Source organism: Pseudophryne corroboree, chromosome 8 (genome assembly GCF_028390025.1).
Source record: "Pseudophryne corroboree isolate aPseCor3 chromosome 8, aPseCor3.hap2, whole genome shotgun sequence".
Lineage (NCBI taxonomy): Eukaryota > Metazoa > Chordata > Amphibia > Anura > Myobatrachidae > Pseudophryne > Pseudophryne corroboree.
This window is the reverse complement of record NC_086451.1, coordinates 22034371-22050152: the sequence shown is the minus strand read 5'-3', so window position 1 is coordinate 22050152 and position 15782 is coordinate 22034371. Positions and strand designations below refer to the sequence as shown.

General features: G+C 48.0%; 1 protein-coding gene across 1 annotated transcript in view; it reads right to left on the bottom strand.

Annotated features, from left to right (window-relative positions):
• Window positions 1-11187, bottom strand: part of GNL3L (G protein nucleolar 3 like) — a 37636-nt gene extending 26449 nt beyond the window's left edge. The window contains exons 1-2 of the mRNA XM_063936043.1: window positions 11115-11187; window positions 10991-11031 (exon numbers count right to left, since the gene is read on the bottom strand). Coding sequence (XP_063792113.1) covers window positions 10991-11031; window positions 11115-11127 — 54 coding nt within the window. The 5' untranslated portion in view covers window positions 11128-11187. The remainder of the gene's footprint in view (window positions 1-10990; window positions 11032-11114) is intronic.
• Window positions 11188-15782: the final 4595 nt, after the last annotated feature.

The following is a 15782-nucleotide window of genomic DNA, read 5'->3' as shown; positions in this document are numbered from 1 at the left end:
GAAGGACTCTGTGACATAGGGACAGACCAGGGTAGATTTCCTTTCTGTTCCCTAACCTTTTGTGCAATAATTTGACCTCAGCACTTACACATATCCAAACAGGTGTCGGCGTTGTCGACGGAGACACCCTCCCACACACATATCCGCTCTATCACCTCCTTAGAGGAGCCTTTTACCTCAGACATGTCGACACACGCGTACCGACACACCACACACACAGGGGATGCTCTATTTGAAGACAGTTCCCCCACCAGGCCCTTTGGAGAGACAGAGAGAGAGTATGCCAGCACACACCACAGCGCTATATAATACAGGGATGTACACTATACTGAGTGATTTTTCCCCTATAACAGCTTATATACACAGTTTTGCGCCTAAATTTATGTGCCCCCCCTCTCTTTTTTACCCTTTGTGTACCAGGATACTGCAGGGGAGAGCCTGGGGAGCTTCCTTCCAGCTGAGCTGTGAAGAGAAAATGGCGCCGGTGTGCTGAGGAAGAAGGCCCGGCCCCCTCAGCGGCGGGCTTCTGTCCTTTTATGTACTTTAATGGCGGGGGCTAATGCACATATACAGTTTATCAGACTGTATTATGTGCTTTCGCCAAGTAAGGTAATTTAATTGCTGCCCAGGGCGCCCCCCCCCCAGCGCCCTGCACCCATCAGTGACCGGAGTGTGTGGTGTGCTAAGGGAGCACTGCAGCTGTGCGCTACCTTAATGAAGACCGGAGTCTTCAGCCGCCGTTTTTCAACTTCTCTTCGTTCTTCAGGCTCTGCAAGGGGGACGGCAGCGCGGCTCCGGGACCGGACGACCGAGGACTGGGCCTGTGTTCGATCCCTCTGGAGCTAATGGTGTCCAGTAGCCTTAGAAGCCCAAGTTAGCTGCAAGCAGGCTTCTCTCCCCTCAGTCCCACGTAGCAGTGAGTCTGTTGCCAGCAGATCTCACTGAAAATAAAAAAACTAACAAATGCTTTCTTTTCTAGGAAGCTCAGGAGAGCCCCTAGGGTGCATCCAGCTCTGGCCGGGCACAAATACTAACTGAGGTCTGGAGGAGGGGCATAGAGGGAGGAGCCAGTGCACACCAGATATAGTACCTAATCTTTCTTTTAAGAGTGCCCAGTCTCCTGCGGAGCCCGTCTATACCCCATGGTCCTTACGGAGTACCCAGCATCCACTAGGACGTCAGAGAAAAATAAATTATAATAAAAAGAACATATAAAAAAAAATTTTTTTGTATATATGAGTATGTTTGGTCCTAAGATTGATGTACGTTCCTAATACCGGTATACATAAACAATTGGACACTAGACAACATATAAGTAGAGTAAAGAAATTGAATAGAATAGAAGAGATATCGATTAAAATGATCCTGACGAAGCCTGTGGTATACAGGCGAAACGCGTCGATCGCCGAGCTACGGATCGGTAACATGCTTTCAAACGCTGAATACCGCCGCTGCTTTCACTCTGTCTGCCGGACAGACACCCGCCTGGACCCGCTAATACAAGACCCTTACATTGGACACATACACCACCAGCAAAATTGATGTATAGTGGTGAGTGATTTTTTTGAAACCTGTATCTGAATTGACTACTTCTGCCTGACTGGAACGAATTATACTCTGAATTCCAATTGACACAAAGTGATACATGGAACTGTACATAGTATCAATCAGAAGCTAAACTTACACTCCTAGAAAACTGTGTTTCAGTAGAGTAAACCGCAGAAGCGTTTCTACTGAACACTGCACAACTATTTATTCATTTTAATCAATATCTCTTCTATTCTATTCAATTTCTTCACTCTACTTATATGTTGTCTAGTGTCCAATTGTTTATGTATACCGGTATTAGGAACGTACATCAATCTTAGGACCAAACATACTCATATATACAAACAAAATTTTTTTTATATGTTCTTTTTATTATAATTTATTTCTCTGACGTCCTAGTGGATGCTGGGAACTCCGTAAGGACCATGGGGAATAGCGGCTCCGCAGGAGACTGGGCACATCTAAAGAAAGCTTTAGGATCACCTGGTGTGCACTGGCTCCTCCCCCTATGACCCTCCTCCAAGCCTCAGTTAGATTTCTGTGCCCGACGAGAAGGGTGCACACTAGGGGCTCTCCTGAGCTCTTTGTGAAAGTTTTAGTTTAGGATTATTATTTTCAGTGAGACCTGCTGGCAACAGGCTCACTGCATCGAGGGACTAAGGGGAGAAGAAGCGAACTCACCTGCGTGCAGAGTGGATTGGGCTTCTTAGGCTACTGGACATTAGCTCCAGAGGGACGATCACAGGTTCAGCCTGGATGGGTCACCGGAGCCGCGCCGCCGTCCCCCTTACAGAGCCAGAAGAGCGAAGAGGTCCGGAAAAATCGGCGGCAGAAGACGATCCTGTCTTCAGATAAGGTAGCGCACAGCACCGCAGCTGTGCGCCATTGCTCTCAGCACACTTCACACTCCGGTCACTGAGGGTGCAGGGCGCTGGGGGGGGCAGCGCCCTGAGACGCAATAAATCGATAAAAAAACCTTATATGGCTAAAATAAATGCATCACATATAACTCCTGGGCTATATGGATGCATTTAACCCCTGCCAAAACATACAGAAAAAGGATGATAAGGACGCCGAGAAAGGGGCGGAGCCTATCTCCTCAGCACACTGGCGCCATTTTCCCTCACAGCTCAGTTGGAGGGAAGCTCCCTGGCTCTCCCCTGCAGTCACTACACTACAGAAAGGGGTTAAAAAAGAGAGGGGGGCACAAATTAGGCGCAGTATATAACAATACAGCAGCTATAAAGGGAAAAACACTTATATAAGGTTATCCCTGTATATATATAGCGCTCTGGTGTGTGCTGGCAAACTCTCCCTCTGTCTCCCCAAAGGGCTAGTGGGGTCCTGTCCTCTATCAGAGCATTCCCTGTGTGTGTGCTGTGTGTCGGTACGTTGGTGTCGACATGTATGAGGAGAAAAATGATGAGGAGACGGAGTAGAGTGTCTGAAATAGTGTTGTCACCCCCTAGGGGGTCGACACCTGAGTGGATGTACTGTTGAAATTGCGTGACAGTGTCAGCTTTGTATAAAAGACAGTGGTTGACATGAGACAGCCGGCTACTCAGCTTGTGCATGTCCAGACGTCTCATACAGGGGCCCTAAAGCGCCCGTTACCTCAGATACAGACGCCGACAGGGGTACTGACTCCTGTGTCAACGGTGAAGAGACAACCGTGATTTCCAATAGGGCCACACATTGCATGATTGAGGCAATGGAAAAAGTTTACACTTTTCTGATAATATGAATACCACCAAAAAAAAGGGGTATTATGTTTGGTGAGGAAAAACTTCCTGTAGTTTTCCTGAATCTGAGAAATAAAATGAGGTGTGTGATGATGCGTGGGTTTCCCCCCGATAACAATTGATATTTTCTAAAAAGTTATTGGCAGTATACCTTTTCCCGCCAGAGGTTAGGGTGCGTTGGGAAACACCCCCTAGGGTGGATAAAGCGCTCACACGCTTGTAAAAACAAGGGCTCTACCCTCTCCTGAGATGGCCGCCCTTAAGGATCCTGCTGATAGAAAGCAGGAGCGTATCCTAAAATGTATTTACACACATACTGGTGTTATACTGCGACCAGCAATCGCCTCAGCCTGGATGTGCAGTGCTGGGTTGGCGTGGTCGGATTCCCTGACTGGAAATATGATATCCTAGATAAGGACAGTATATTATTGCCTATAGAGCAATTAAAAGATGCATTTCTATATATGCAGGATGCACAGCGGAATATTTACCGACTGGCATCAAGTATAAGTGCGTTGTCCAATTATTCCAGTAAAGTGGTCAGGTGATGCGGATTCCAAACGGCATTTGGAAGTATTGCCTTAAAAGAGGGGATGTACCCCAGGTCGCCTCTCAAAATAAGACGCCGTATTATCAGGCGCAGTCCTGGTTGGCAAGCGGACAAAAGGGTTCCTCTTTTCTGCTCGTGACAGAGGGAGAGGAAAATGGCTGCAGAGATCAGCCAGTTCCAAGGAACAGAAACCCTTTTCCGCCGCTGCCAAGCCCTCAGTATGACGCTAGGGCTTTACAAGTTCAGGCACGGTGGGGTCCCGTTCTCAATGAATTTCAGTGCGCAGTGGGCTCACTCGCAAGTAGACCCCTGGATCCTTCAGATAATATTTCAGGGGTACAAATTGGAATTCGAGACGTATTCCCCTCGCCGTTTCCAAAAGTCTGTTTTACCGACGTCTCCCGCTGACAGGGAGGCAGTTTTGGAAGCCATTCACAAGCTGTATTCCCAGCAGGTGATAATCAAGGTACCCCTCCTGCAACAGGGAACGGGGTATTATTCCACACTATTGTGGTACCGAAGCCAGACGGCTCGGTGAGACCGATTTTAAAATCTAAAATCTAAAATCTTTGAACACTTGCATACAGAGGTTCAAATTCAAAATTGAGTCACTCAGAGCAGTGATTGCAAACCTGGAAGAAGGGGACTACATGATGTCTCAGGACATCAAGGAGGCTTACCTTCATGTCAAAATTTACCCTTCTCACCAAGGGTATTTCAGGTTATGGTACAGAACTGTATCAGTTCGGACGCTGCCGTAGGGATGGTCCACGGCACCCCGGGTCTTTACTGAAGTAATGACCGAAATGATGATATTCCTTCGAAGGAAGGGAATTTTAGTTATCCTTTACTTGGACGATTCCCTGATAAGGGTAAGATCCAGGGAACAGTTGGAGATCGGTGTAGCACTATATCAGGTAGTGTTGCGGCAGCACGATTGGATTTTCAATATTCCAAAATCGCAGCTGGTTCCGACGACTTGTCTTCTGTTCCTAGGGATGATTCTGGACATAGTCCAGAAAGAAGGTGCTTCTCCCGGAGGAGAAAGCCAGGGAGTTATCCGAGCTAGTCAGGAACCTCCTAAAACCGAACCAAGTCTCAGTGCATCAATGCACAAGGGTTCTGGGTAAAAATGGTGGCTTCCTACGAAGCAATCCCATTCGGCAGATTCCACGCACAGTGGAACCTTCTGGACAAATGGTCCGGGTCGCATCTTCAGATGCTTCAGCGGATAACCCTGTCACCAGGGACAAGGGTATCCCTCCTGTGGTGGTTGCAGAGTGCTCATCTTCTAGAGGGCCGCAGATTCGGCATTCGGGACTGGGTCCTGGTGGCCACGGATGCCAGCCTGCGAGGCTGGGGAGCAGTCACACAGGGAAGGAATTTCCAGGGCTTATGGTCAAGCCTGGAGACATCTCTTCATATAAACATTCTGGAACTAAGGGCCATTTACAATGCCCTAAGTCAAGCGAAACCCCTGCTTCAGGGTCAGGCGGTATTGATCCAATCGGACAACATCACGTCAGTCGCCCACGTAAACAGACAGGGCGGCACGAGAAGCAGGAGGGCAATGGCAGAAGCTGCAAGGATTTTCGCTGGGCGGAAAATCATGTGATAGCACTGTCAGCAGTGTTCATTCCGGGAGTGGACAACTGGGAAGCAGACTTCCTCAGCAGACACGACCTTCACCCGGGAGAGTGGGGACTTCACCCAGAAGTCTTCCACCTGATTGTAAACCGTTGGGAAAAACAAAAGGTGGACATAATGGCGTCCCGTCTAAACAAAAAACTAGACAGATATTGCGCCAGGTCAAGGGACCCTCAGGCAATAGCGGTGGACGCTCTGGTAACACCGTGGGTGTACCAGTCAGTGTATGTGTTCCCTCCTCTGCCCCTCATACCAAAAGTACTGAGAATCATAAGAAGGAGAGGAGTAAGAACTATACTCGTGGTTCCGGATTGGCCAAGAAGGACTTGGTATCCGGAACTTCAAGAGATGCTCACGGACGAACCGTGGCCTCTACCTCTAAGAAAGGACCTGCTCCAGCAAGGGCCTTGTCTGTTCCAAGACTTACCGCGGCTGCGTTTGACGGCATGGCGGTTGAACGCCGGATCCTGAAGATCCCTACCCTGGTCAAGGCCAGGAAAGACGTAACCGCAAAACATTATCACCGCATTTGGCGAAAATATGTTGCGTGGGGTGAGGCCAAGAAGGCCCCTACAGAGGAATTTCAACTGGGTCGTTTCCTCCATTTCCTGCAAACAGGACTGTCTATGGGCCTAAAATTAGGGTCCATTAAGGTTCAAATTTCGGCCCTGTCGATTTTCTTCCAAAAAGAACTGGCTTCAGTGCCTGAAGTTCAGACATTTGTAAAAGGGGTACTGCATATACAGTCTCCTTTTGTGCCTCCAGTGGCACCTTGGGGATCTCAATGTTGTGTTGAGTTTCCTAAAGTCACATTGGTTTGAACCACTCACCACTGTGGACTTAAAATATCTCACATGGAAGTGACGAGTTAGCCCTGGTTTCAGCCAGGCGGGTGTCAGAATTGGCGGCTTTATCATATAAAAGCCCTTACTTAATATTTCATTCTGAAAGGGCAGAATTGAGGACTCGTCCTCAAATTTTCTACCTAAGGTGGTTTCTGCATTTCACATGAACCAACCTATTGTGGTACCTGCGGCTACTAAGGACTTGGAGGATTCCAAGTTGCTTGACGTGGTCAGGACCCTGAAAATACATGTTTCCAGGACGGCTGGAGTCAGAAAATCTGACTCGCTGTTTATCCTGTATGCACCCAACAAACTGGGTGCTCCTGCTTCTAAGCAGACGATTGCTCGTTGGTTTGTAGTACAATTCAGCTTGCACATTCTGTGGCAGGCCTGCCACAGCCAAAAATCTTAAAATGCCCACTCCACAAGGAAGGTGGGCTCATCTTGGGCAGCTGCCCGAGGGGTCTCGGCTTTACAACTTTGCCGAGCAGTTACTTGGTCAGGAGCAAATACGTTTGTAAAATTCTACAAATTTGATATCTTGGCTGAGGAGGACCTGGAGTTCTCTCATTCGGTGCTGCAGAGTCATCCGCACTCTCCCGCCCGTTTGGGAGCTTTGGTATAATCCCCATGGTCCTTACGGAGTTCCCAGCATCCACTAGGACGTCAGAGAAAATAAGAATTTACTTACCGATAATTCTATTTCTCGTAGTCCGTAGTGGATGCTGGGCGCCCATCCCAAGTGCGGATTGTCTGCAATACTGGTACATAATTATTGTTACCAAAAAAATTCGGGTTATTGTTGTAGTGAGCCATCTTTTCTAGAGGCTCCTCTATTATCATGCTGTTAACTGGGTTCAGATCACAAGTTGTACAGTGTGATTGGTGTGGCTGGTATGAGTCTTACCCGGGATTCAAAATCCTTCCTTATTGTGTACGCTCGTCCGGGCACAGTATCCTAACTGAGGCTTGGAGGAGGGTCATAGGGGGAGGAGCCAGTGCACACCAGGTGATCCTAAAGCTTTCTTTAGATGTGCCCAGTCTCCTGCGGAGCCGCTATTCCCCATGGTCCTTACGGAGTTCCCAGCATCCACTACGGACTACGAGAAATAGAATTATCGGTAAGTAAATTCTTATTTTTTAACCCAATAAGAATTAGGGACTGTATTGTTCATTTGTACATTCCTTTTTTCTTCCTTTTTTCATTTTTATATCGTATATTTGTATTATATGCCTAAGGATAATTTCTTCTTTTCAAAAAAATAAATATATATATTTTTTAAATTACTGCCTGTATATTCACTTTGTTTAAGAAGCGCTGGGAATAATATATACCGTATATACTCGAGTATAAGTCGACCCGAATATAAGCCGAGGCACCTAATTTTACCACAAAAAACTGGGAAAAATTACTGACTCTAGTATAAGCCTAGGGTGGGAAATGCACGGTGCCAGGGGTTTTCATGCTCAGGGTGTCATGCTCGTTGCCAGGGATTTTATGCGGTAGGTGTTATGCTTGTTGCCAGGGGGTAATGTTTGTTTCTAGGGTTGTGCCCCCAGTGCCACATATACCCCCAGTGACAGATAAAAACATGCCCCCGTTGCTTTGCCCCCAGTAGTTATGCCCCTTCTTTGCCCCCAGTATTTGTGCCCCCCTCTTTCATTGCCCACAGTAGTTATGACCCCTCTTTCTTTGCCCCAGTAGTTGTGGTGCCCCCTTTCTTTGCCCCCAGTAGTTGTTGTGCCCCCTTTCTTTGCCCCCAGTAGTTGTTGTGCCCCCTTTGTTTGCCCCCTGTTACTGTGCCCCCTTTGCAGCTTACAAACATAAACACACACTAAAACAATACTTACCACTGCCCCGCTCCTGCTTCCCGACCGCTTCTTCTGCTGCTGCGCTGCTCCGCTCCGTCTGGCCGCCGCTCCATCTGTTCATCCGCTCCGTCTGGCCGCCGCTCCATCTGGATCCCCGCTCCGTCTGGCCGCCGCTCCATCTGGATCCCCGCTCCGTCTGGCCGCCGCTCCATCTGGTCGCCGCTCCGTCTGGCCGCCCGCGCCGGCGCCCGCTTCCCGGCACCCGATCATCTCTATGGGAGAGACGTCATGACGTCTCTCCCATAGCAACGCCGCACAGACACTAGAGGTCAATAATGACCTCTAGTGTCTGTCCCTGGAGCCGGCTGCAGCGGACGCCCACACAGCCCACGGCGTCTGCTGCAGCCGTTGACTCGAGTATAAGCCGAGGGGGGCTTTTTCAGCATAGAAAACTGTGCTGAAAAAGTCGGCTTATACTCGAGTATATACGGTATATATATATATATATATATATATATATATATATATATATATATATATATATTATTGCTCAAAAAAATAAGGGGAACACTAAAATAACACATCCTAGATCTGAATGAATTAAATATTCTTATTAAATACTTTGTTCTTTTCATAGTTGAATGTGCTGACAACAAAATCACACAAAAATTATCAATGGAAATCAAGTTTATTAACCCATGGAGGTCTGGATTTGGAGTCACACTCAAAATTAAAGTGGAAAAACACACTACAGGCTGATCCAACTTTGATGTAATGTCCTTAAAACAAGTCAAAATGAGGCTCAGTAGTGTGTGTGGCCTCCACGTGCCTGTATGACCTCCCTACAACGCCTGGGCATGCTCCTGATGAGGTGGCGGATGGTCTCCTGAGGGATCTTCTCCCAGACCTGGACTAAAGCATCCGCCAACTCCTGGACAGTCTGTGGTGCAACGTGGCGTTGGTGGATGGAGCGAGACATGATGTCCCAGATGTGCTCAATTGGATTTAGGTCTGGGGAACGGGCGGGCCAGTCCATAGCATCAATGCCTTAGTCTTGCAGGAACTGCTGACACACTCCAGCCACATGAGGTCTAGCATTGTCTTGTATTAGGAGGAACCCAGGGCCAACTGCACCAGCATATGGTCTCACAAGGGGTCTGAGGATCTCATCTCGGTACCTAATGGCAGTCAGGCTACCTCTGGCGAGCACATGGAGGGCTGTGCGGCCCCCCAAAGAAATGCCACCCCACACCATTACTGACCCACTGCCAAAGCAGTCATGCTGGAGGATGTTGCAGGCAGCAGAACGTTCTCCTTGGCGTCTCCAGACTCTGTCACGTCTGTCACATGTGCTCAGTGAGAACCTGCTTTCATCTGTGAAGAGCACAGGGCGCCAGTGGCGAATTTGCCAATCTTGGTGTTCTCTGGCAAATGCCAAACGTCCTCCACGGTGTTGGGCTGTAAGCACAACCCCCACCTGTGGGCGTCGGGCCCTCATACCACCCTCATGGAGTCTGTCTCTGATCATTTGAGTAGACACATGCACATTTGTGGCTTGCTGGAGGTCATTTTGCAGGGCTCTGGCAGTGCTCCTCCTGTTCCTCCTTGCACAAAGGCGGAGGTAGCGGTTCTGCTGCTGGGTTGTTGCACTCCTACGGCCTCCTCCACGTCTCCTGGTAGCGCCTCCATGCTCTGGACACTACGCTGACAGACACAGCAAGCCTTCTTGCCACAGCTCGCATTGATGTGCCATCCTGGATGAGCTGCACTACCTGAGCCACTTGTGTGGGTTGTAGGGAGGTCATACAGGCACGTGGAGGCCACACACACTACTGAGCCTCATTTTGACTTGTTTTAAGGACATTACATCAAAGTTGGATCAGCCTGTAGTGTGTCTCCAAATCCAGACCTCCATGGGTTAATACATTTGATTTCCATTGATAATTTTTGTGTGATTTTGTTGTCAGCACATTCAACTATGTAAAGAATAAAGTATTTAATAAGAATATTTCATTAATTCAGATCTAGGATGTGTTACTTTAGTGTTCCTTTTATTTTTTTGAGCAGTGTGTGTGTATATATATATATATATATATATATATATATATATATATATATATATGGCATATGCTGGTATATATACACATACCTCCCAACATGACCCTCTCCAGGAGGGACAGAATGCTCTGCTCATGGACTTCCCTGTTAATTGATGATTGCCATCACCTGTGCTGAAACACCTTTTATTCCATTACCTGTTCAACACAGGTGATGGCAATCATAAATTAAGAGAGAAGTCCAGAAGCAGAGCATTGTGTCCCTCCTGGAGAGGGTCATCTTGGGAGGTGTAATATATATATATATATATATATATATCATACCTCCCAACATGACCCTCTCCAGGAGGGACACAATGCTCTACTCCTGGACTTCCCTCTTAATTTATGATTGTCGTCACCTGTGCTGAAACACCTTTCTTATCCATTAACCTGTTCAACACAGGTGATGGCAATCATAAATTAAGAGAAAGTCCAGGAATAGAGCATCGTGTCCCTCCTGGAGTGGGTCATGTTGGGAGGTATTATATATATATATATATATATATATATATATATATATATATATATACACATACACACATTACATTACATACAGCGCCTCTAACTACTACAACATAGACACAACCCATTAGAGTAACCATGTGGCCACATTGCATGCCGGTATTAGTAGTCTGTATCAGTCACTGCGAGCATTACGTAGGCCGCAGCACGGACTACATCTCCCGCCATGCTCTGCTTCCAGCACCAGGCCCTAGTAACGCGTGCGCCGCTGCAGCGCCCCCTCACCTGAGTCCTCCCGGCTCCCTTCCCGTGCCGCCGATGTCCTTCTGTAAAGGGAGAAGACAGGAAAGGGGATTAGTGAGAGGTCGCAACGGGAACGGGGCATACGGTGACCGGGGAGGAGACCTACTGCGGCGGGACATGGCGAGGCTGCTGCTGCTGCTGCTCGGTCACAGCCGGAAAGCGAGGCGCCGTAAAAACGAGCTGGAGGAGCAAATACATTGCAGTGCCTGTAGGGGGAGACACTGGCTGCTTATACAGGGGAGGCTGGCCTGCTGGAATACAGAGTTTGGCTGACTGCAGGCCCCCTTGTGGTGGGATAGTAACATACTTTTACTATAGATACAAGATATAAATAGATATATGGATATAGCTATAGATATATCTATCTATATTTATACATACATACAGTGCTCGAAGTGGGCCGGTATACAATGGTACAGTATACCGGCACTTCTTCGCGCACTGCAGGGCTGACAAAGGAGCTAAGCTCCCGGTCTGCCCGCCCTCCCCGCCGCTGCACTGGAAGCCCTGGTCCCAGACTCCCAGCTGCAGTGGATCTGAGACCAGGCCGGCTTTATCCCAGCCGCCACATCGAGCTCCTGTGACCGCAGCGCTACTAGTTAAAATCTGCCGCGGACCAGCAGCCAATCAGGAGCGGCCGCTCCTGATTGGCTGCCGGTCCGCGGCAGTTTTGAAATATTAGCGCCGCGGTCCCAGGAGCTCGATGCGGTGGCAGGGATCAGGGCTGTTTCTAGCCAATTTGGCTCCCAGTGCGAGATTTAAAAATGCGCCCCCCCATGACATAAAAAAATGCCCCCCCCCCCCCCCCCCCACACACACACACACACACACACACACCTAGATAAAAAAAAAAACTTGCGCGGGAACCCGGCAAGGGGGCATGGCTCATCTAAATGGGTGTGGCCTCATTTAAATGGGCATGGCCTCATCTGAAAAGACTACCTCATAATCCAGTTTTTGACCCTGTCCCAACAGATCACGACCACCACAGGGAAAAAAAATTCTACCATATTAAGCCCCACACAGTAATGCCCCTGCACCATATTATGCCACACACCGCAATGCCCTTGAAACATTAAATCCCCACACTACGGCAGGCAAAAGTCCCCATTTCACACATTACGGCAGGTGTCCCCATTTTACACATTGAGAGAGAGAGAGAGAATACTTACAGAGGCAATTACCGCTGTTCGGCCCGCCTCACCAGTCGCTCCTCGCGCCGGCCTTTCCCTCTTCCTAACTTGGATCCCCCTCTGTACTCCGCTCGGGGGGGGGGGGGGAGTTTCGCGAAAGTGACTGGGTTGCGTCGTGACGTAACGACGCAACCGCGTCATTCCGTGAAACTCCGCCCCCCGAGCGGGTTACTCGGGGAGAAATAGGAGGGGGAAGCAGGGAGCCACAGTTAGTGCCACGGCAGGCGCCCAGTGCGGTTGCACTGCTCGCCTGCCCCAAGAAACGGCCCTGGCAGGGATAATAAAGCCGACCTGGTCTCAGATCTGCTGCAGCCCCCCTCAGCCTCTTCTGCCGCCCCACCGCCACCCTCAGACCTCTGCACGCCCACAGCCTCTTCCTCCACACTATCTCTGAAGCCCACAGTCTCCTCCACTCCGCGCCTATCACAGCCTACTCATCCACCGCACCGCAGACCACCGCCACTGCTAAACAGGTAATCTTACCCTGCTGCCTTTCTCTGTCCCTAGTCCCTACTGTATGCCCTTGCTGTACCTCTCTCTGTCCCTGCTGTCACTTTCCATGTCCCTGCTGTCACATTATATGTCCCTGCTGTCTTCTCCCTGTCCCTGCTGTCACTCTCCCTGGCCGTCTGTCACTCTATAATGTGAATTTCGGCTCAATCAGTGTGCTATAATGTGAATTTCGGCTCATACCTTGTGCTATAATGTGAATTTCGGCTCATACTGTGTGCTATAATGTGAATTTCGGCTCATACTGTGTGCTATAATGTGAATTTCGGCTCATACTGTGGGGTATAATGTGAATTTCGGCTCATACCGTGTGCTATAATGTGAATTTCGGTTCATACCGTGTGCTATAATGTGAATTTCGGCTCATACCGTGTGCTATAATGTGAATTTCGGTTCATACCGTGTGCTATAATGTGAATTTCGGCTCATACCGTGTGCTATAATGTGAATTTCGGCTCATACCGTGTGCTATAATGTGAATTTCGGCTCATACCGTGTGCTATAATGTGAATTTCGGCTCATACCGTGTGCTATAATGTGAATTTCGGCTCATACCGTGTGGTTTATGGTGTGGTAAAGTACACTGAAGGACAGGCCCCGTTTTTAGTGGCCATGCCCTTTTCCCAGAGTGCGCGCATAATTACAACCTTCACTTTTCCATACCCCCACTTCAAAGTTTCCACTTTGACCACTATATATATATATATATATATATATATATATATATATATATATGTACACTACGATATGCCGGCGGTCGGGCTCTCGGCGACCAGCATACCGGCGCCGGGAGCCCGACCGCCGGCTTACCGACAGTGTGGCGAGCGCAAATGAGCCCCTTGCGGGCTCGCTGCGCTCGCCACGACGCGCACGGTGGCCACACTATTTTATTCTCCCTCCAGGGGGGTCGTGGACCCCCACGAGGGAGAATAAGTGTCGGTATGCCGGCTGTCGGGATCCCGGCGCCGGTATACTGTGCGCTGGGATCCCGTCAGTCGGCATACTGAAGACCACCCATATATATATATATATATATATATATATATATATATACATATATACACACACTACTGGAGACTGATTAATCCTAGTCTTTTTTCTAGGAGCTGAGTTGCTTCTCAGTGACGTGTAAGCTGTTGCTATTAACCTGGGTAAAGTGCTGCATGCAATGCAATAACGAGTCGTCAGCATCATCACTCCCGGGATTGGGCCTTGATGCCGCTAATTTATGCTTGTCCCTCCAGGGGCTTGTTTAACGGAGGCAGACCCTATTTTACATGATGTAGGGAATCCAGCAGGCTCTGATCTCAAAGGGCATGTTCAGGGGCGTAGCCAGAACTTTGGGGGCCTCATGGCAACAGTCTGAAGCGGCCCATGTCCCAATGCTTCTAGAGAGACACCTCTCTGCAGCAGTTGTTCATTGTATGCTCCAATAGTGCCATAGTTAATGTTATGGTTCATAGTAGTGCCCTAGTTAATGTTATGTAGTGTCCTAGTTAATGTTATGTAGTACCATAGTTGTGCCCGTAGTAGTGCCCTTGTTAATGTAATGACCCATAGTAGTGCCCTTGTTAATGTTATGGCCCATAGTAGTGCCCTAGTTAATTTTATGCCACATAGTAGTGCCCTAGTTAATGTTATGCCACATAGTAGTGCCCTAGTTAATGTTATGCCACATAGTAGTGCCCTAGTTAATGTTATGGCCCATAGTAGTGCCCTAGTTAATGTAATGTAGTGTCCTAGTTAATGTTATGTAGTACCATAGTTGTGCCCGTAGTAGTGCCCTTGTTAATGTAATGACCCATAGTAGTGCCCTAGTTAATGTTATGGCTCATAGTAGTGCCCTAGTTAATGTTATGGCTCATAGTGGTGCCCTTGTTAATGTTATGTAGTGTCCTAGTTAATGTTATGTAGTACCATAGTTGTGCCCGTAGTAGTGCCCTTGTTAATGTAATGACCCATAGTAGTGCCCTAGTTAATGTTATGGCCTATAGTAGTGCCCTAGTTAATGTTATGGCCCATAGTGGTGCCCTTGTTAATGTTATGGCCCATAGTAGTGCCCTAGTTAGTTATGCCACATAGTAGTGCCCTAGTTAATGTTATGGTTCATAGTAGTGCCCTAGTTAATGTTATGTAGTGTCCTAGTTAATGTTATGTAGTACCATAGTTGTGCCCATAGTAGTGCCCTTGTTAATGTTATGGCCCATAGTAGTGCCCTTGTTAATGTCATGGCCCATAGTAGTGCCCATGTTAATGTTATGGCTCATAGTGGTGCCCTTGTTAATGTTATGGACCATAGTGGTGCCCTAGTTAATGTTATGGCCCATAGTGGTGCCCTAGTTAATGTTATGCCACATAGTAGTGCTCTAGTTAATGTTATTCCACATAGTAGTGCCCCAGTACACATTACGCAGCATGGTGTCCCCAGTTCATACTGTACCACATTACAGTGCCCCAGTTCATATTATGTAACATTATAAAGTCCTCCAGTTCATTTTATGCCACATTACAATGAGCAGGCCCAGGGGCGTAACCAGATCTATTGTAGGCCCCAAGGCAAAGGTTTTTGGAATAATTTCTGTAGTTGTACAGTAAGAGCTAACATTTACAGTGCCTGGAACATGCAGACACAACGAGCAGATGTATGTTGTGTTTCTGCGCTTTCCTTTATTTATTAAACTTCTACCTGTGAGAACTGAAGAGGTAAATGTAATAGCATCGGAGGTGTGAGACTTTCTGCGAGTCAGTAGAAACACGAATCAGAGGATAACATCAGCTGACTTGATTTCTATCCAATTGGAGACCGCAGCAGGCTCGGTGACGAAACTTAGTGTCTGCAAACTGAAAGCAAGCAATGGGTTGCAAATACTACTCAAACAGGTACGCAGAGTCGGCCATTTTTCAGGAGACTAAACTGATAAACGTTTTGGACCTCCGGATACCTGATGCAAGGCGATAATGTGTCGTTCTCCTAGAGCGCAGCCATTTTGTTGGAAGGGTTAAGGTGTAACTAACTGTCCCACTGAAATGTGCACTTATATCAGCCTAGATTTATCACACCAGGAATCATT